The sequence below is a fragment of the Mesoplodon bidens genome, assembly GCF_964165515.1.
Source record: "Mesoplodon bidens genome assembly, chromosome: 8".
Classification (NCBI taxonomy): domain Eukaryota; kingdom Metazoa; phylum Chordata; class Mammalia; order Artiodactyla; family Ziphiidae; genus Mesoplodon; species Mesoplodon bidens.
In genome coordinates this window covers 47605396-47628014 of record NC_138165.1, presented here as the reverse complement: position 1 = coordinate 47628014, position 22619 = coordinate 47605396, and the positions used below count along the sequence as shown (strand labels likewise).

The 22619-nt window shown below is 43.0% G+C and overlaps 1 protein-coding gene across 2 annotated transcripts in view; it reads left to right on the top strand.

Moving 5' to 3' along the window:
• The window catches only part of LYPD6B (LY6/PLAUR domain containing 6B), a 41464-nt gene extending 23871 nt beyond the window's left edge, over window positions 1-17593 (top strand). For both annotated transcript variants that reach the window (XM_081242414.1, XM_081242413.1), the window contains exons 2-5: window positions 4132-4284; window positions 7318-7416; window positions 11161-11291; window positions 16908-17593. In XM_081242414.1, the coding sequence (XP_081098540.1) occupies window positions 4170-4284; window positions 7318-7416; window positions 11161-11291; window positions 16908-17072 (510 nt within the window). In that variant the 5' untranslated portion in view covers window positions 4132-4169 and the 3' untranslated portion in view covers window positions 17073-17593. The remainder of the gene's footprint in view (window positions 1-4131; window positions 4285-7317; window positions 7417-11160; window positions 11292-16907) is intronic.
• Window positions 17594-22619: the final 5026 nt, after the last annotated feature.

Here is a 22619-nt window from a genome sequence, read left to right as displayed (position 1 = left end):
GTAGAGGAATACAAAAGAAAGCGTCTTTAAGGTTCAAGACCGTAAATGGGTCGTGGATGGGGGAATATGAGAGCGCAGAGTATATGGATTCGGTACCACCGGGTGGAGGGGAATTATTGCCTCATTGATAAGTCGGAGGTCCTGGACCAGGCGGTAGTCTCCGGAGGCCTTATGGACGGGTAGGATAGGAGTATTGCAGGGGGAATCAATGGGAATAAGGAGTTTTTGGTCTAGGAGCCTGGTGATGATTGGCCGTAAGCCCCGGAGATGGGTCTCAGAGATGGGAAACTGGGGTCTGGATGGGAACTTGGAGGGATCCTTTAAGCGGATTAGAATGGGAGGATGGTGTGTCACTATTACCGGTTTGGAGGTGTCCCAGACTTGGGGGTCGATCGGGTTAGGTGAGGAGGGAGGGGGAGAGGAGAGGGAGGGCTCTGAGGATAGGTTAAGAAGAGGGAGTAAGAGTTGGGAGGAGGGGACCTGAGAGTCTAGCCTAACTAGTTGAAGGGAGGCCCCTAATTGGGAAGGGACATCACGACCTAGCAAGGGGACCGGGCAGGATGGTATGACTAAAAAGGAGTGGGTAAAAGGAAGTCCTTCAATGTGACATGAGAGTGGACCAGTCTGGAGTGGGAAGGACGGCTTACCATCGATACCCATAACTGAGACCTGGGAAGGAGAAGTTGGCCCGGAATAGGCAGGCAGGACTGAATGGGTAGCCCCCGTGTCCACCAGGAATGAGATGGACTTACCCGCGCTACCTGTAGCGTTACCCTGGGCTTGGCAAGGGTGATGGGGGTCTTCGAGTCCGGGTGTCATCAGTCGTCAGCCAATCCCAACAATTCGAGTGGTATTGCCGCCTGGTCGGTCTGTCCCCCGCGTGGAGGTGCTGAGGGAGGGCCGGTCGTAGGGCAATCACTCTTCCAGTGGCCCGTTAGCCCGCAATTGGGGCAAGGCTTGGAGGGGGGCCGGGGATTGGGACATTGGCGAGCCCAGTGTCCTTCCTTTCCGCATTTAAAACAAGCCTCTGGAGGGGTTGCCTTTGGCAGATTCCGTGGATGGTGTGGTCTGTGGGAGATGGCCGGCACAAGAGCCTGGGTGTCTGGAGGGCCACCTTTTGGTGCATCCGAGCCTGTCGGCTGGATTCGGCCAAATCCTCTCGGGCATTATAAACCTTAAAGGCCATTTTTACCAGGTCTCGGATAGGGGTCTGAGGACCATCTTCTGCTCGTTTTAATTTCTTTCTGATGTCTGGGGCTGATTGGGTGATAAAATGAGTGGCTAGGACGGTTGCCCCTGCAGGGGTATCAGGATCCAGCCAGGTGTAAAGGGTAAATGCCTCTGTAAGGCAATTGAGAAAGATAGCTGGGTTTTCGTTGGAATTTGGGGTTATTTCTTTTAATTTTTCGAAATTAACCACTTTATGGGCGGCCGCCTGCATGCCAGCCAGGAGACATTGGATCATCAGATCGCGTTTTCGTCGGCCATCTTGGCAAGTCCAATTTGGGTCAGTGCCCGGAACGGCAGTAGCCCCGACAGGCATGGAGTTATCAGTAAGGTGGATTTGGTCTGCGTGGTTTCGGGCAGCAGTTTGGATTCTTTCTCTCTCGTCTGGGGTTAGGGCAGAGGACAGAATCACAAAGATGTCATGCCAGGTTAGGTCATAGGCTTGAGAGAGGTAGCGAAATTCTTTGATGTAGCGGGAGGAGTCAGCAGAGAAGGAGCCTAATTGCTTTTCAATTTGGGAAAGATCTTGGAGGGAGAAGGGGACGTGTACTCTGACCAATCCTTCCGCTCCAGCTACCTCCCTTAAAGGACAGAGGAGGTTTGGATCCTGGGAGTCGTGATGGGAGTCATGATGGTGGGAACGGGTATGTGCGCTGATTGGGGAAGGGAGAGGTGGGGGAGAGGTTGTAAGGGGAAGCGGAGGGGCGGTGGGAGGTGTTGGAGGAGGAGGAGTCGCTTCGGGATAGGGTGGGGCTTGGAGAGGGGCTCTGAAGGGGGGACTGGTAAGGGACTCAGGGGGTTCGGTGAGTGGAGAGGGATCATTGTCAAAGGAGATTAAAGGTTTGGAGGGAGGAGCCTGTTTGGCAAGTAGGATCCGGGAAGTAGGGCAACCGACGCATAGGGAGGGGCGGGAGCGCAAATACCAGAAGGCCTGAACATAGGGGACCTCAGACCATTTGCCCGTCCTGCGGCAGTAATTATCCAAATCACGGAGGATGCTAAAATCGAAAGTCCCTTCAGGAGGCCATTTGGATGGATTGTCTAGGGGGTACTGTGGCCAGGCCACGGTAGAGTAGAAAACAAGCCGCCTACAGCGGAGATCTTGAGAAAAGCCGAGGTTTGTAAAGTTGACCAGGAAACACCCTAGGGGTGTCTTGGGATCTGGTTTGGATTGAGAGGTTCCCATGGCTTCCAGTCTGTCCCTGAGTGAATGGAGAGGGAGAGAGGCGTCCCTAGTCTCAGTCTCCAATCACGGCGGGTCGGAGAGCAGTCAGGCAATTGGGACGTCTCCACAATCACCCGAGGCTCGGGGAACGGACGGAGGAGTCCCTGATGCGGCCACGGTTTAGGAACAGGGAGTCTGGTGGGTAGGGACTCTGGGGGCCAAAGGGAACGGAAAAAGGGGACTTACCCCATATTCTGCTGGATCGGGTGAGTGAGTGGAGGATCCCCGGTCGTCTCCTGGGGAGGGAGGGGTGGCCCGTACAGTAATCCGCAGGGCTCGGTGCCCCCTCCCGGTTTCGGCACCAAATGTAAGGCCTGGCCGTAAAGGATGGCACCGTGAAACAAAGAGCTTTAAATTAGCTTTATTTCGGAGTGCTCCCGGGCGAGGTTCGCTGGTCCGAAGGGCAGGGCCACATAAGTTGCGCCTGGTTGAGGGCTTGGGTGGGGTTTATAGGGGGTAGAAAGGAAAGGGTGGGGCAGATCGTTCTTGGTGTAGATTAGTCCTCATTTGGCGGTTTTCTTCGGGTGCTGTGGCAATATCGGACACCAGTTGCATCAGTTGTAGGACCGTTAGTTCCGCCCCTCTCAAGAGCGGGAAGGCTGAAAGTCCCCGGGCTGATGCAACCGGTGAATTTGTTTGCATCACCTGCCTCGGGCCAGCTGACCTTACAGTCAGGCCACTAATAAATAGCAGAGCTAGCACCTGAACCAAAGTCTCTGGACTCCAAGTTACTTACTTTTTCTGCTGGCCCACACCTCCCCCTTCTCAAAGAGAACCTGTTGGTGGTGATGTTCCAGGTTTCGAGCATCTCTCCTGAAGATTTCCTTACTAGCAGGTCTGCTGCTAGAGGGTGGAACCTGTGGGGCTTAAGATGGAACATCTTACTTAGTGCTGTGTGCACATCTGTTGTTTCACTGGGTTTTGGCCCTGCTGGCTTTAAGTGGCTGAAAGTGATGAGCAGTATCTGTGGGCCAGGACTAACGTTATATGTATGGTTTTCAAACAACTGTTACTCTGTTTCCTTGAGAACCACCCGGCTGCTTCTCCTTGCTCCCGATGTGACGGAAACAGGTGGGGACGGCATTTCACGGTTACCCTTATTTCTCTTCTCAGTGTCTGTGTGTTCTGGGATCCAGCAGAGACTTTGTTTCTCAAACTGGTTGCCCTTTTACTCAGTGTCCTTCCTACTGCTCCAACTTTTATTGTTCCTTCCAAGTTTTGAAAGAGTTGCAAAATTCATCAACCATAGGTATTTAACTCAGGGGATAGAATCTTAACTCAGGGGATAGAATTTCAGACAGGTGGTTCTGTAACTTCAGCTGAGCATGCCTCTGAACCGATCTGTGGTTGTTCAAAGATCAGGTGGTTCAGCACGAAGTAAACCAGCCCACTGAGTCAGCAGTGGGACGGGGCGCAGCCAGGCCAGGACTGCTGCTCGATCTCCAGGAACCCAGGCCACTGGGCGTCCTGCAGAGCGCAGAGGCCTGCCCAGTAAAAGGCAGCAATTGCTTAACTTTCATCTGATGGGGAAGAATGCAGTTTACTCACAGGTGCTGGCCCTACAGAACAAGTAGATTGTTGTATATATTTGAATAATCAAGCTTTCCAAACAGAAGCAAAACGTACTCCTAGTGATGTATAAAATGCAAATAAACTCAACCAGTCTCTTTTCCCTGTAGGTACATGAGTTTTGGACTTCTCCACACCCAGGGCCAGAATGCTGCTCCTCTGTCATGCCCTCACTGTAGCTGTGGTCCAGACCTTTATCTTCTCAGAAAACCGGGCATTTGCCAAGAACATCAACTTCTATAACGTGCGGCCCCCTCTTGACCGTAAGTAGTGGGTGTCACCATCACTGGTGATGGGGGGTCAGAGTAACTGTTTGAAGTTCCTGTTTCCCTATGGTAACTTTGCCTTTTCTGGAGCGTTTGGTTTATACCCAGCATAAATCAGAAAGTCTTCACTACTTCCATGAGTAAGGGTAACACATGGTGACAGAAATGTTCTCAATTTCTTTAAAATGGTTTGGCTTCCTGCTGAAGTCTCAAAAGGGTTCTTGTTTAAAATAATCTTCTGAACACTGTCCATAAGAATGGCTCAGCAGGAGAAATTCAATGTTCTTTGTTGATCTCTTCCTTGGAGAAGGATATTGACTTTAGGAAGCTTCTGCATAAATTATATATACTTTCAAATGGCCATTAACAATTTTGAAAACAGATTATTAGCATGTTTGAAATTTGGAGGGGAATACTACTTAGATTTTCATTAATATTACACACAGTCACTATATATACATACATATATATATATATTTAGTAATTCCAAGAATCTATTCTAAGGTCATTAGCCATTTGAAGAGGAAAATGCATTTAAAAAGACTTTTAATGAAGTATTAACATATATATAATCTCACCTCCTTTCTCTCCAGACAAGTAAAACTTCTCTGATATACTTTACAGAGAATTTGTTATAGATAAAAATTGTTTCATGGAAATGTGAATGCCAGTGGTTCCCACATCTGTAAGAGTATCAGAATCGCAATAAAAGCGTTTAAAACTACATATTCCAGGGTCCCTTCTCCCGAGATTCAGTAGTCAGGAGGGTGGTATGCAGAATATTTTTTTTTCCCTTTTCCCCCTCTTCTTTTTAAAAAAGTTCTCCTGATGCTGTTGATACACAGCCAGGTTTGGGAACCACTGTCTTTATACTCCTAAAGGAGGAGTACTCATACTCCATGCTCCTGTATGATTACCATTCTGCACTTTGTGTTTTGTTTTTAAGGACATTCAGTCATTAGTAGGTGTATGTGTACGCACGTATATACTACACAACCATATACATATACACATGAATAACAGCCCACACACATCTTGAACTATCATTTATTACAAATTTCTAAATTGATAGTGATCATATACTGATAGCTTAATGGCATAGCATAGATATAGTTTTCATAAAATCTACATTATTGACAAATTTTAACCTTTTATAGGAAAAATTATTAAAGAGAAAAAAGTAATATTTCATTACTATAGAAAATTCCAAAGAGACAGGAAATGTGTAGAAGAAAATAAAATGTATTCATAATCCCAAGATTCAGAGTGAGCTCTTCTTTACATTTTTGAATACAGCTGACCCTTGAACAACACGGGTTTGAACTGCCTGGGTCCACTTACATGTGGATTTTTTCCCCATCGTCCATACTCTAGTACTACATGGTCTGCAGAGGGCCATATTCAGGGCCAACTATAAATTACATGAGGATTTTCAACTGCCTGGCGGCTTGGCGCCCCTGACCCCCACATTGTTCAAGGGTCAACTGTGTTTCCTTCCACTGTTCTTACTCTGTATGTGTATTTAACTTCGTGACAGAGATCACACAAATTTAATTTTGCAGTAGCTTTTATTCATTTATGTTGTGTTTTGAACATTTTTCCATGACTTTGAAAGTATTTTAATGTCTTACATTAAAAATGTTTTTACTCACATAGCTGGCTATGTGAGTAAACTATTTCCCCATGCTTTATACTGGCCCCCCACAAGTGCACGCACACACACACACTCTCACAAGCAAGCTAAATGTTAACACTTCATTGAAAATCTTTTTAAATGCAGTTTCCTCTTCAATTGGCTAATGACTTTAGAATAGATGCTTGGAATTACTAAATCAAAAAGGTTGTGCCAGTTTATACATTAACTTTTTACCCACCGGCATTGAGTTTTAGTATTTTTTAAACTGTGCTGAATTAATAGGTGAAAATGGATTTCATTATTTATTAACTTACCTAATTCACTTTTTATGCATAGGCAAAACTGAAGTGTATTGCAAGAACTAATTTCATGTCCTCTGAACTTTAGCTTTTGATATTTTGCTCTTGTTTTATGCACTGCTTTCTAATTATCATCCCAACTTAGGGATGGTTTGGGTTACCTTGATCTGTATCTGTTTCATTCTCCAAAAATAGGAAAACGGAAAGTTTCATACAGGGCTTTAGAGAAATGTCAAATTTATTCTACTTTTGACTTCTCACCCAACAAGATACAAGGCAGGAAAAAGACAGCATAAAGACAAAAAGAACATACTAGTTGTTCTCAACCCAGACTGCCGGTAGCTCATAATTCCTCCTGTCAGTAACACTCTTGCCTGAGTACAAGGGCCTGAGAATTACTATCATCCTTCTGTTAAATGTTACATTCCTGACAGAGGTCTAATGTTGGGATAACTGACCTATATCAAATGCAATTACTTGTTTGAAGTTAAATGTAGCTGTAATGCAAATACATATGGATGGAAACCAACCTGGTTTGATGTGCCAGGGATTCTACTAGATATTTTTCTTGCAACCTGCTGTTTAATCTTTATCTCTGCAAGTCATGGGGATCTTCACTGTCACTATTATTGTAAATATTATTATTTCTTAGAGGTTAAAAAATCATACAACTAATTAGTGAGAAGCGCAGAATTCAAGCTTAGGTTAATGTGACTCCAGTTATTTTCAGGGCCGATACTATATCAAAGTATTGGTCCCAATATTGCCACCATCTTTGCCTGTCCACTCAACCCTCACTTATCCCCAAGTTACAAGTTATAATAGAACAATACCATGGATATTTCAAAGTGGCTCATAGAATCATTTGCATTACTCTGTAGTAGATATTCATAGATGAAATATTGAAAGAAAAGGGAATAAAGAAAATTCTCCAAAGTGTGGCAGTTAAGCCCAGCTCCATAGAAACAGAAATTGTAAGGATAATGACTTGTAACTTTAATTTGATCTAGTAAAAGTTGCTAATTTTATGCCATATTTGATGTTTGAAAAAAATTTTTAACCATACTGCTTCCCTTTGCATTTTTTTTTTTAAAGCGACACCATTTCCAAACAGCTTCAAGTGTTTTACCTGTGAAAATGCAGGGGATAATTATAACTGCAATCGATGGGCGGAAGACAAATGGTGCCCACAAAGTAAGTGTGCTCAGTTTGGAACTCTTTGGTGATCAGACCCCATTTAGATCTCTCTTAACTGGCCCTGAGCAGAGGCATCTTATGTGATGAGATTAGCAAACCAGCAGGCTGATGTTCTATAGAAATCAGAGATTTTTTTGACGAGACTATCCAGACATCAGACTACTCTGAGAGTACATGGAAACTGATGCCTCAATTTGTAGTTGTATGTGCTTTGAGGAAGAATTTCTTAATTAATATTTACCAGGGAGAACAAATAGACCACAATGTTGACTAGGGCATTCTAAGAATGTCCGAAATGCTTGATGATACCGCTAGAAAAGTCCTACTTACTGGCTAAAGCAAAGGAAGGTTTTTGTACTCTTGAGATACACTGATGCTTGAGAAACTCATTAATTTATTCAACAAACATTTGAGCATCTTTTTAGTTTGTTTAGTTCCCTGGTAGATCCCCAGTGCCTAGACCATATTAGGCGCTCAGTAAATATTGACAGAATGAAGGGATGCCTTTGACTAGGTAGTCAGGAAATCTTCTCTGAGGAATATACATTTGAACTGAGAACCAAATGACCAAAACAAGTCAGCTGCGTGGACATCTGCAGGAAGAGCATGCCAGGAAGAGGGAACAGCAAATGCAAAGGCAAGATTTGGCTTCCTCTGTGAACAGGAAGAAGGCTGGCTGGTGAGGCATAGTAGGAGATGGAGAAAGGATCTGATCAAGATTTAAGGACTGGGATGTGCAGCATCTTATTTGTTCTGATAAGAAGTTTGGATTTCATTGTAAATGTGATGGGAAGGGAGTAGGGTGTTTAAGCCATGGAGTACAAGATGCTAGGTGTGTTCTAAAATATTGCTCTGGCTGCCGAGTGCAGAATGGATGGTTGAGCACAAGAGAAGAAGGGGACACGAAATGGGGTCTTTCATTGTTTTGGGGCAGGAGATGACTTGGACTAATGCGGCAGGAATGTAGGGGGCAAGAATGATTTAATAATACATATAAACTTGGAGGTAAAGCAGACAGGATGTGCTGATGGATGATTTGTAATTGAAAAACTCTACTTAGAACTATAAGGCGATCAGGCTATTTGGATTATAGGATGCACTGTTTTTTAGGTTTTCAGATGTATAAGGCCAACAAAAACAAACTCTTCCAGACTTAGAGATTACCAGTTTTGGTCTACTATTACCTTGAATCCTTTGGAAATTTCTATATCACATTATGGCAGTGGAATAGCCTTACCTCTTCCAGATGATGCCAAAGTGTGGAACCAAGAAATAGTATACACTGGAGACCTCTACTAGGCCTGAGAATCTTATGCTGTAAATTAGCACAGATGGCTGTGACATTTACATGGACAGTATTTTTCATTATTTCTTTCCAAGAATACTTATCAAAATATTTTTTTCTTGAGGTTATTTTACAGTTCTGAAGAGTGGTTGACTGAATTGTGCTTGTGAGTGCATGTATGCTTTTGGGGATTTGTTTCTACATTTTTCACAAACATTAATTTCAATGTTTCTGAGGTTGGCGGATGCCTCTCTTTAACTAGCTTGTGTCAGAGGGTGAGTATCATTCTTTAACCATTTGCTTTAAATTCTCCCAAGAACTGGATGGGAAGGGGTCAGAACAGTGGTCGATTGGGGCATTGATGTCCAGCCTCTTTATGGACACTGGCTGGCACTTTTCTTATCCTCATCTTTATGGCTGGCATCATTCTTTTGAATTTTACCAAATGCTGTTCCTACTTCGTCTGTGCACGTTCCAATTTGTCTCTCATTAATCGAAGCCACTTTTAATGGGAACATGCATGGAAACTTCCGGGTTTTAGAATTTCATCTCTGTTGAAACATGGGAGCAAAAGAGGGATGCTGCAGCTTTTCGCCAAGAAAATGTCAGGGAGGGAAGAGCCAAGCTCTTCCCCCATCCACCTGAAAGCCTGACTCGTACAGAGATGGACTTGGAATGCCCCCTGCATTCCAGCGTGCGTAACAGTACATTCTTGATTGTACACCAGCCAAGCCCCAAAGATACTAACCATCTGGAATTCTGAGGCTGTAATTGCTTACTTTTCACCTTGTCATTATTGAGGGGGGTGATAGTCAACCATTTCTTGGGGCACACAGGCCTGTGGCTATTGCTCTTTGTCATCTCAGGTTTCCTTTTCACTTTATAGCTCTGCTTCTGTGGTCTGCCAGGGTTGTTAAAAGAGGTCCTCTAGGTAACAGGATATGACAAGAATGACATTTCTTATTTTATTTACCCCGGCTTTTACTCTGACTTTGTAGGGCTGCTTTAGCATGTGTGACAGTCTCTAGGAACACAGGCAGCTACCAGTTTTCAATTCTTCTTTGTCTGGAGTACAAATGGGAATGCCTTTCAGAACAGGTACTGGTTCCCTGTCCTTCAGAGTCCCAGTCAGCTGCCCTTGTAGAGCGCTCTGCTCACGCCCAGTTCAATGCTGAGTGTACTAAGAGGCACGATAGGGTGCTGGTGAAGAGCACACACCCTGGAAAACTGCCTATGTCAGAGTCTTACCTTCCACCACTTTCTACCTATGTGACTGTGAGCCTCAGTTTTTTTTCTCTGTGAAATGAGGATGTTAATATGACTTATCTTAAGGCCTACTGTGAGGATTGAATGAGTGAATACATGTTAGAAGAGTGCCTGGTTGGTGGTACGCACTTAATGGGCATTTTGCTGTTAACATTACGTAGAGCTTACAACAGCCCTGTCAAACACCCGTGCGCTTAAAATTTTACTGAAACGAACATGAGCTCAAAGGCTCTCACATGGCTTCTTCACTTGTGACCGAGGCAGTTCCCTAAGCCCCGTCTTCTCAACTCTTGAGTTTTCCTGCTCCCTGCCCCCACTTGTAGGGCATTGCTGCCGTAGTCCCTTCTCAATAAACTAAGAAGCATTGCCTTGGCCTGAGATAACTAAAGAGTAAGAGGCGCAGAACTAAAGTAGAATGACCTAGGTTAGTGATTGAAATCACTTAATGGTTAAAGGTATAAGGGGTAATCTGTGTGGAAATGAACTAGCCCTGCAGAGCGGGAGGGGGCAGAGAAGGTAAGAGTTACCTAAAGAGGAGGAGAAAAGCTTGAAATACTTTGGGGAAAAGTCAAACACACTGGGAGGATTAGAGCCCGGAGAAGAATTAGGTGAGTAAGCAAGGTGCTCTTGGTGTGTAATTTGAGGCACCTGCTTCTCAGTCCAGGCTGCCACATGGCCTATTAGTGTATATATAGAAACATATGTGGAATAATGCAACAAGTGCTATGACCCACTGCATTTTACGTTTATAGTTTTCATTTTATTTTAGAGTTATAGAACATGTGCTTCAGAGGGAGAAACACAGACATATTGACACTTTCTTAGGAAATGAGCAGCCCTATTTTTTTGGAGTTATACTCCTTTATTGGAGTATAATTGTTTCACAATACTGTGTTAGTTTCTGTTGTACAACAAAGTGAATCAGCTATATGCATACATATGTCCCCTACTTCTTGGACCTATGGTTTTGATGAAAAGCTTGTCCAATTTTTTCTCAGCTTTACCTGGCACCAAAGAATAAGTGCCCATTTATATTCATTTTAAAAATAGACATGTGCTTCAGAAGCTAATGCCTGTTCAGCAATGCCGCCTAGAAACGTAAGGATCATCCTGAATGTTAGTCATTTCTGAAGTGACTGTTGAAAGTTTTTTACATTGCAAAAAAATATAAGTTGCTTTTTTCTGCCTAGATACACAGTACTGTTTGACAGTACATCACTTTACCAGTCATGGAAGGAGTACATCCATCACCAAAAAGTGTGCCTCCACAAGTGAATGTCATCTTGTTGGCTGCCACCACAGCCGAGATTCTGAACACACGGTAAGGAGCGTGTGTGTGTGTAAAGTTATTATCCTGTGGTTTCTTGATGGTGATGGCTGGTTGTATATAAAGAGGCAGGAAGGATAAATAATGTCAGACATATGTATACTTTGAGAGACTCCCTTACACTAATACAGTGGAGAGAAAGAAGAAGGCTTTCTGTCCATCAAACAATAATATTACTAAAAACAAATGATAATTCTCAGATTCCAGAGCTAGACCCCAGGGTCTAGACCTTGGACTTTGGGTGAGTTGTCTGAAGTCAACTCTGGAAGCCCCAAAAGCAAACAATCCATGCACGAGAGGATGACCAACACTATAGAGCCCAGCTTACATATTTTGTTTATGGCTAGAAATCACCAAGAGCACTGCACCGAGAAGGTGGAAAGAGGAAAATGGTGGCGAACTTTTACAAAGGAAACCTTGTCTCATTTACTGCCTCTGCTTAGGCGAGGAGGTGAGAATCTGAGAGGTTAACCCCAGCTTATTAAAATGAGCAATAGATACATTTTAGATGAATCTATCTCTTTAGTTTTCTCATTCTACCATTCTAAATGAGCATTTTACTCTTTTACATGCCTGGAATCTTGAAATAGTTGAGAAAAAATTACTTGAAGGTATGTTAATTTCATGAGATCTTAGAATTCAATTTAGCCTATACATAAAGAAAATGGTCCTGACACCAGTGGCTTTTGTAAAAAATTTAGTTTAGTATGGTTGATTTAAAGTGTTGTGTTAATTTCTGCTGTACACCAAAATGACTCAGTTATATATTCTTTTTCATATTCTTTTCCATTATGGTTTATCAGAGGATATTGAATATAGTTCCCTGTGCTATGCAGTAGGACCTTGTTGGTTATCCATCCTATATATAACAGTTTGCATCTGCTAACCCCAAACTCCCAATCCTTCCCTCCCCCACCCCTCTCCCCCTTGGCAACCACAAGTCGGTTCTCTATGTCTGTGAGTCTGTTTCATAGATAAGTTCAGTTGCTGACACCACTGGCTTTTAGCTCCAGCTACAAAGGAGAATCTGCTGGGGAGCTTTTGTGGGCTTTGGTGGTGGGTGGGCATCCCAGACCAATTGAAGCAACTTCAGAGTGAGATCCTGGGCCTCAGGAATTTCTAAGTTCCCCTAGGTGATTTTGATGTGCAGCCAGGATTGAGAACCACTGAGGCAGATACTTTATCTTACCTGGCCATCCTGGAAGCCATGTGATATACTTTATCCTGAAAGCCTCTGTGAATGTCCAGGTTTATCAGGTTGAGGCGTTGTATCCGGTATCATGACAGGGAGTGCTTCCCTTGAGAACACCTTGTGCTGTGAGGGAGCATGCCCCTGTAAAGATATGAATCAGTGTTAGTACAGACAACAGAGTGATAATTATCCCCTAACAAGTAGTACTGAGAAAGAAAATCAATGACCAATCCAAAAGGTTCCTAGCTTTTATTTTTGTTTCAGTGTTTCTGCTTACAAACCTTCAGAAGAGTTGCTGACTCAGTTAAGCAGTCTTATTCAGTTTGCCTTTCTCTTGCTTATGCTTGTGTTGATGCAGGTAAATCACACTTAAAATGAAAAGACTCTCAAGATGGTTTTTACTTTGAGGTAAGTGGGGGGAAGGGTGCCCAAGGGTCTGGATGACTCACAGACTAAAAGCCAACTCAGTTCTGTCCTCAGAGAGGTTTTAACCTCCTAAATGTTTGCACTTCAGTTACTGTCTCACTGCAACCACTTAAGAGACCCCAAGCCAGAACTGCCCAGCCAGGCCCTTCCTGAATTCCCACCTCAAAGAAACGTTTCCACTTAGAAAAATTACAGTATGAAAACTTGGAGAAAAGATGGCAGAGTAGAAGGACATGAGCTCATCTTCCCTTATGAAACACCAAAATCACAGCTAACTGCTGAACAACCATCCACAAGAAAAACGCTGAAACCTACCAAAAAAGATATCCTACATCCAAAAGAGCCACCAGGAGATGGTAGAAGGGGTGCAACTGTGATAAAATCAAATCCCATACCGGCCCAGTGGGCAACCCACAAACTGGAAAATAATTCTGTCACAGAAGTTCACCCACAGGAGTGAAAGTTCTGAGCCCCACATCAAGCTCCCCAGCCTGGGGGTCTGGCAATGGGAGGAGGAGCCCCCAGAGAATCTGGCTTTGAAGGCCACTGGGGTTTGTCACAGGAATTCCACAGGACTGGAGGGAACGAACTCCACTCTTAGAGGGCACACACAGGGTCTTGTGTGACTAGGACCCAGGGAGAAAAGCAGGGACCTCATAAGAGTCTGGGCCAGACCTACGTACTGGTATTGGAGGGTCTCCTGTGAAGGCGGGATATGGCTCACTGCAGGGACAAAGACACTGGCAGTGGTAGTTCTGGGAAGTTCTCATTGGCGGGAGCCCGCCATTTTCCCACCACGACCTGGCCCCCGCCCAACAGCCTGTAGGCTCCTGTGCTGGGACACCTCAGGCCAAACAACCAATGGGGTGGGAACACAGCCCCACCCATCAAGAGACAGGCTGCTTAAAGTCTTCCTGAGCACACAGCTACCAGCTAAATATACCTCCTGACACAGCCCTGCCCACCAGTGGGCAGGAACCAGTCCCTCCCACCAAAAAGCCTGCTTAAGCCCCTGGACCAACCTCCTTTGATATACGCAGATCAATCAGTGTGGTACACCACATCAACAAATTGAAGAATAAAAATCATATGATCATCTCAATAGATGCAGAAAAAGCTTTTGACAAAATTCACCACCTATTTATGATAAAAACTCTCCAGAAAGTGGGCATAGAGGGAACCAACCTAATCAAGGCCATATATGACAAACCCACAGCAAACATCATTCTCAATGGTGAAAAACTGAAAGCATTTCCTCTAAGATCAGGAACAAGACAAGGATGTCCACTCTTGCCACTTCTACTCAACATAGTTTTGGATGTCCCAGCCATGGCAACCAGAGAAGAAGAATCCAAATTGAAAAAGAAGTAAAACTGTTACTGTTTGCAGATGACATGATACTATAAATAGAAAACCCTAAAGATGCTACCGGAAAACAACCAGAGCTCATCAATGAATTTGGTAAAGTTGTGGGATACAGAAATCTCTTGCATTTCTATATGCTAACAATGAAAGATCAGAAAGAGAAATCAAAGAAATAATCCCAATTACCACTGCATCAAAAAGAACAAAATACCTAGGAATAAACCTACCTGAGGAGGCAAAAGACCTATACTCAGAAAACTATAAGACACTGATGAAAGAAATCAAAGGTGACACAAACAAATGGAGAGATATACCATATTCTTGAAATGGAAGAATCAATGTTGTCAAAATGACTATATTACCCAAAGCAATCTAGAGATGCAATGCAATCTCTATCAAATTACCAGTGGCATTTTTCACAGAACTAAAACAAAAAGTTTTAAAATTTGTATGGAGACACAAAGACCCCAAATAGCCAAAGCAATCCTGAGAAAGAAAAACTGAGTTGGAGGAATCAGGCTCCCTGACTTCAGACTGTACCACTTACAAAGAGCTACAGTAACCAAAACAGTCTGGTACTGGCCCAAAAACAGAAATATAGATCCATGGAACAGGATAGAAAGCCCAGAGATAAACCCACACACCTATGGTCAATTAATCTATGACAAACAAGGCAAGACTATACAATGGAGAAAAGACAGTCTCTTCAATAAATGGTGCTGGGAAAACTGGACAGCTACATGTAAAAGAATGAAGTTAGACACTCCCTAACACCATACACAAAAATAAACTCAAAATGGATTAAAGACCTAAATGTAAGGCCTGATACTCTAAAACTCTTAGAGGAAAACAGGCAGAACACTCTGGCATAAATCACAGCAATATCTTTTTTGATCCGTCTCCTAGAATAATGGAAATAAAACAAGCAAACAAAACAAAAAAGGACCTAATTAAACTCAAGAGCTTTTGTACAGCAAAGAAAACCATAAACAAAATGAAAAGACAACCCACAGAATGGGAGAAAATATTTGCAAATGAAGCAACCAACAAGGGATTAATCTTCAAAATATACAAGCAGCTCATGCAGCTCAATATCAAAAAAACAACGCAATCCAAAAATGGGCAGAAGGCCTAAATAGACATTTCTCCAAAGAAGACATACAGATGGCCTAGAGGCACATGAGAAGGCTCAACACCACTAATTATTAGAGAAATGCAAATCAAAACTATAATGAGGTATCACCTCACACCAGTTAGAATGGCCATCATCAAAAAGTCTACAAACAATAAATGCTGGAGAGGGTGTGGAGAAAAGAGGAACTTCCTACACTGTTGGTGGGAATGTAAATTGGTACAGCCACTATGGAGAACAGTATGGAGGTTCCTTAAAAAACTAAAAATAGAACTACCATATGACCCAGCAGTCCCACTCCTGGGCATATAACCATGGTTTGAAAGGATACATGCACCCCAGTGTTCACTGCAGCACTGTTTACAATAGCCAAGACATGGAAGTAACCTAAATGTCCATTGAGAGATGAATGGATAAAGAAAATGTGGTACATATATACAAGGGAATATTACTCAGCCATTAAAAAGAATGAAATAATGCCATTTGCAGCAACATGGATGACCTGGAGATTGTCTTTCTCTTTCTGACTCAGTATGATAAATATATGATATCACTTATATGCTGAATCTTAAAAAAAAATGATACAAATGAACTTATTTACAAAACAGAAACAGACTCACAGACTTTGAAAACAAACTATGGTTACCAAAGGGGAAAGGTGGGGGAGAGGGATAAATTGGGAGTTTGGGGTTGATATTTACACACAACTATATTTTAAATAGATAACCAGCAAGGACCTACTGTATAGCACAGGGAACGCTGCTCAATATTCTGCAATAACTTATATGGGAAAAGAATTTGAAAAAGAATAGATACATGTCTAACTGTTCAGGTGCTGGACACCTGAAACTAACACATCAACTATACTCCAATATAAAATAAAAATATTTTTAAAGAAAACTTACCTATTACCTATTCTTCAGAAATATTCTTAATGGCTACATAATATTAAAATATGTGTTTGTACTATAATTTGTTTATCTAATTCCTTATTAAAAATACTAGGCAGCTTTTAATATTTCTCTATTCTAAAAAAAGCCCCACATAATCTTTGTGATTTTGGTGCATATTACTGGATTGATTTATATAAATAATCTTGAAGCTCTTGATAAAGATTGCCAAACTACTCCCCAGAAAAACTGAAGCAATTATATTCTCAGTAGCAGTGTTTGAGAATATCAAAATTACTACCATGTCATGGACCCAGGCTCATGTACATTTTGGAAATCTTTGTCAATTTGATAGGAAAAAGGTATATTTTCAAATTCATAATTTTTATGAAGTCTCAAACATTTAAAAAATAAGAGCATTTTTCTCTTGTATGCCATTATATTTTAGAAAATTTTTAAATTGAAAAATTTATATACTCATAAAAGATAAAAAAAATAATTGTGTCCTCAGAGCTGAAGAAGGCTTTTGTTTTTCTTCATTTGACTCTTCCCTCTTCTTCCCTTTATTCACTTGCTCTTTCCTTCTCCTCTTCCTTTGGTAACAGGAGTGTAGGTCTTGCTGTGAAGGGATGATCTGCAATGTAGAGTTACCCACCAACCACACTAATGCGGTCTTTGCTGTGATGCATGCTCAGAGGACGTCTGGCAGCCGTGCCCCTGTGCTCCACCTACCAGTGCTGGCCTGGGCCTTCGTGCTGTTGTTGATGTGATACCACCATTCCTGGGAGAGGCAGAGACCAGCCCTCTAAAGCACAAGCCAACAGCTGTGTAAACAGTGAACTTTGGAGTGAAGACCGATCTTGCACTTGGTGAAGAATGCTCACTGGACCGCAAAGCAGAAGCCAGTTAGTTGTTGCTTAGCTAAAATGCTCCTGCACAAGGCCACTGAGGAAGGGGACTTGGCAGGGACTGAGGGATTATGTGGATTTTATATTTCTTGATCGAAGGGGCTGCATTTTGTCACTTCTGCAAGGAGAGTATTGCCAGCATCTACTATGGGCAGGTTCAGTAGCCTGTATTGTCCCCACCTGACCAGGCCTGGAGCAGAAAGGACTCCTTGACCTGATCAACTCCTTCAGGGGCTGCTGGATCAGACCCTCTCTTTTCTGTGATTAGCTCAGAGCATCTCTATGAAATATAACTCTTCCCCAATAAGAAAGCAATTTCCCCGCCAACGGTGCAGTCAATGAGAAGGGCAACTACAAGAAGAAAACTTCCAGTGGAACTAATATGAAACCCATTTGCTATTGTGGGGGGAAATAAAACTTTTAAATTATACAATGTAAAATGCATGCTTATGTGTTTCTTGGCTGATGTGGAGACCTCAGATGAAACATTAACCAGTGTCATAAGGGAGGCCAGTTGAAGTTATGTGTTCATGCACCACAGGTGATATATTCTAGCTTAAAGTATAAAATTCTATGCCATTGTGACTTACTTAGTTTTTTCTTTTGGGTGAAGGACCCTTCTTAGGATGCTAAATGCAAAATTAGTGAATTGAGAAGGTGAGGAAACCTCCCTGATCAAGGAGGATGATACCTTATCATGTGATGGACCCTCAAAAGTAGCAGCTTAAAGACAGAGAAACTGGCACCAGTGTCCCTCTTCCAGTCAACTTGTCTCTGAATGTCAGGGCCACTAAGAGAACTTTTCTAAACACATGCTAAAATGTTTGGTCCCCTTGTCCTCTCTTTCCTTCTTATAACACAGTCCCAGAATTTCAATGAACAACTTCTGTTTCTAGGATCCTAATTTCCTGCCTTTACACTTTGGGGTGACCTTTAAACACTCTGCCCTTGTATGTATAGTCGGGAGTTAATGAAGTGTTTGGTTTTTTTTAATTGAGCGTCTACCATTAGAATACTGAGTGCTCCATAGAATCCACTAATGATGCTGTCCTTGCCACGCGGGCTCATCTGTGATGGGGGTTGGCAAACTATGGGCCATGGGACAGATACATCTCACTGCTCTCAGTCTGCTGTAACAAATAGGCTGTTGACCAGGTGGCTTCAACTAAAACATGTAATCCTCACAGTTCTGGAGGCTGGGAAATGCGAGATCAAGGTGCCAGCAGATCTACTGTCTGGAGAGAGCCCTCTTCCAGGTTTGCAGACTGTGGTTTTCTCATATCCTCTCAGGGCAGAGTGCAGAGAGTGAGCATAAGGGTACTAAGCGCGTTCATGAGGCTCCACTTGCATGACCTAGCCATCTCCCAGAGGCCCCATATCCAAATACCGTCACATCTGCGATTTAGGCTCCAACACATGAATTTGGGGGAGACAGATGCTCACTCTATAGCAACTATCTATTTCTGTGAACACGGTTTTATTGGAACACAGCTGTGCCTATTCGTTTACGTATTGTCTACAAGCTTCTTTCCTGCTACACTGAGGATGAGTAGATGCAGCAAAGAGCATCTGGCCTACGAAATCTAAAAGATTTACTATTTTGCCTTCTACAGGAAAAGTGTGCCGACCCCTAGCCTCTGAAATGGCAGAAGTGCATTGGGAGAAAGCCACTTGCTTTACAGGGACCGTGGTGCTCACGGGGGTTCCTCAGCCTCTGCAGTGGTTTTTGCCAGATCACCTTCCTTAGATGCATCCATGAATTCTTCTTCTTTGTTTTGATTGTTTGTTCCACTCCTTTGATTCAGTCTCTCAGTAGTTACATGCTGTTGTAAGGTGCCAAGCTGTCTGTTTTTTCTCATCCTTGACACACTGGGAGAGTCTCATCTCGAGGCTCTTTAGCTTCCAGTACAACAGGGAGGAAGCAGACATCGTTACCTCCCTGTCTCTGGCTGAACCCCAGACTCACCTGGAAGCATCCGTTTTGAAGTCTGATGTAGATTTATCCTGCCTTTTACTCAGCACCTTGAAGTATTTGAGTTTTTATCGCTTATGCTTGTTTGAAATTAATTATATGTGGCTTCAATTGGAACATTTTAATAGCATCTTTGGTGGGTGTATTTTTATTCGTCTGTGTAGTTGACGAATTGTCTGGTTAAAAAACCATTAGCAGCCAGTATTTTTTTCTGATTTTGTTTCTGCTTTCTAGATTAATGATCTTTCCTTTTTTTTTCTTTCCTGAGGAAACATCTTAATTTTCTCTTCTTCACCCCACACATTTTGTTTTCATGGATTGCCCTCCTTACCTTATCACCGCTCCACTGAGCATTTAAGATAGGGCTGTGCTGAGCAAAAGAGAGAACACACAGAGGAAACAAACTCCTGAAAAGGCAGCTGAGTGAGTAGGGGTGCCAGATTCACAAATATTTAAGAGCATGGGATGCCTCATTAAATTGGAATTTCAGATAAACAACAATTTTTTAGTATAAGTTATTCACGAACTCATAAGTGTGGCTCATCTAAGGCAATGTTTTCAAGTCCCTGTAATCAGAATCTTCCGGGTAACTTCAAAACAGTACAAATTCCCAGGGCATCCTGGAGACATTGACTCAGTAGATCTGGGATGGAGCCCAAGCCTAACCCCAATAATTAAATGTTAAAGAAAAAGCTCCCAGATGATTATGATGCTCAGCCAGGTGTGTTACCCTTGACCTGAGAGGTTTATTCCTTTTTCTGAAGCCCAGTCTTTGGCCACATAATAGAAGTGCTAATGAATAATAAATATGCTCACAAGTAACCTGGGTTGGAGCTGTGGTTCTCATTGTGGTCTCCGGACCAGCAGTGTCAGCATCACCTGGGAACTTGTTAGAAATGCAAATGCTCAGCCTCCATTCCAGGCCCATTGAATCAGAAATTCTGAGGGTTCAATCTGTGTTTTAATAAGGTTTCCAGGTGCTTCTGATGCACACGCAAGTTCAAGAACCACTGGACCAGAGAAGTGCTTCCTAAATGTCTTCTGTAAATGGGTCCTTGGTGGCTGCATGAAAATCACTCAGGGAACTTATATTTTAAAAAAAAAGAAAAGAAAAGAAAATCAGACTCCCAGGCCCCAAATCCAGAAAGTCAGATTCTTTTTGTTGGGGCTGAGTCAGAAAATCTGTATTTTTATAAATTCCTGAAGTGATTCTGATAGATAGCCATTTTGGGAGCCACTAAACTAGAGAATGAGAAATGGGGGTGACTTACTGACCAGAAGGCCCAAACTTTTAACATCTGACCTTGAAAGCCCTCAGCATTATAAATGGACTCTGTGTGATGTCTCCAATGTAATTGTTTTAAAACTAGAATCCAAAAATCTAATCAGAGTCCATTGCCTGGATTTTTTTAGTCCATTGCATAGTGACTTACAATGGCCAAGTGTTCCAGACCTCAGATTAATTTCATTTGCTTCTAATGAGCAAGAAGATGAAAAGTACTTTGTCAAAATGTCCAATGAAAACTGGAATAGTGAGGGCATGAGGGTATGTAGATTTGTTCTTATAAAAGAGACAAGGGGATTAGCTATGAATATGAGGAGTATGTGAGGGAATGACCTGTCAAAGGTCCATTTTGAATAGATCTACATTCTAGAATAAACTGAATTCCCATCCATCCATCACTTTCTGAAAAAGAAAAAAAAAAAAAGGTACAGAACACATCTTTTCCTTGCTGTGTCTAAACACTCCCTAAATCCAACTCTGAGTGAAGTTAGCAGCCAGAAATTACAGGTATTGTTTTCCATACAGTCTGCATTCTGCTGTGTCAGTCACTGTGTAAAATACATCTCATAAGAAAAGGGAAGGAGGTGGGTCAGTTTCCCTTTCTCACTGGGAGAAAACTTACAAAGCTGTGAAAAGCGTGAAATAAGCAGTATGCACCAGCACGGACTTAGGAATTGGGAAATATTTCACATGTGAGAAATTACTAACTCTAATGCACGATTTTTGTGACATCAATTGCCATCTTATAAAACTTTGCTCTGACCTTTGGATCTTGGACATTTTATTTTTCACCTAGTTCTTTGTCATTGACTCTTTGATTTGTGGAGGGTTTCACTGTGATGCTGGATATGTCAGGGAACAAAGCATGCCAGAGGACAAAGGTGAATAGTGGATGCACAAAGGTGAAAGTTGTAGAAACTGGAGACAAAATGGCTGTCGTAATTTAAGTCTGCCTTTAGGCATAGCTCCACGGCTGTGCACCCGAAGCAGTCTAGCATCTTCCTATCACACCTCCCACTTCTCTTTTGGCCTTCATAGTTCTGTCTCCTCCCCTATCCCCCTCCCTCATTGCCTTGGCCTGTTTTATCAGATGCTGAGGCTAGGAGCTGAGCTGTCTAGGGGGTAATCCAGAATGTGAGCTACTCAGAGTGTAGGCTGTGAAAAATAGGGCTTTCACGGCTCAATCCCAAGAATACTATTCAAGGAGTCCGGGAATCTGCCTTTTGAACAAGCATCTATCTGGTCATGAATCTGGTGATTCTGATACTGGTAGTCTTAGGGCATCATCTTTACAAACAATAATGCAGGGCCTCAGTATAAGGCTGTAGAGGCTTTAGTGAGAGCATTCACCATGCAACTCCTAAACCTCCATATCTGTACTTTTTTGGTCTATGAAAATTGGTCCCAGTGAAGGGGCTAGGAGCAACTGGAGGACACCGTGGCTTAGCAGAGCTGCCCTGTTGGGGATGGTCCTGGGAGGCCTGGACAAGTGGGACCTGCAGGAAACCTGTACCTCTTCTAGCCAAGCAGGATGTCCAGGGTTCTGACCACTGACTGGACTCCCTGCAAGTCATGGCTGTGTCCGCAGCAGGAGCAACACGAAGCCAAGGGCAATGGAGCCTGTCCACAGAGGCTAAGCAGAGACAAAAGACCAGATCCAACTCAAATATTCTCTAAAGGAGGATAAGCAACAGGGGGTAAGCATATCCTGGAGACAGACTCTGTCTACGTTGTTGAGGGTCCCCAAGGAGAGTACCTTTTAGAGAGTGATGTATCCATCCGGATGACTTCAACTACAAGTAACAGAGAGGCCCAATCAAATTGGCATAAATAAATATGTTGGCTCACACAACTAGAAGTCCAGAGGGCGAGTGGGATTCAGGGTGGACTTAATTCGGTGGTTCTAGCTCCATTCTCTGCTGTTCTTTTGGCTCCATCTCCCCCATGTCCTCTGGTAAGGAGATGGCACAGCTATCCCATATGTCCCAGCCAGCATCCGGGGAAAAGACAGAGGGATACTACTGGACACATGCCAGGAAGTGAAAGTCTTCACCCAGGCTCCCAGCAGATCACAAAGGAAGCCAAGGAAGATGTGGTTACCCTTGGCTTAGTACAGCTGAAGGGAGATCTCTGTCCCCTGAGGCATGTGTGG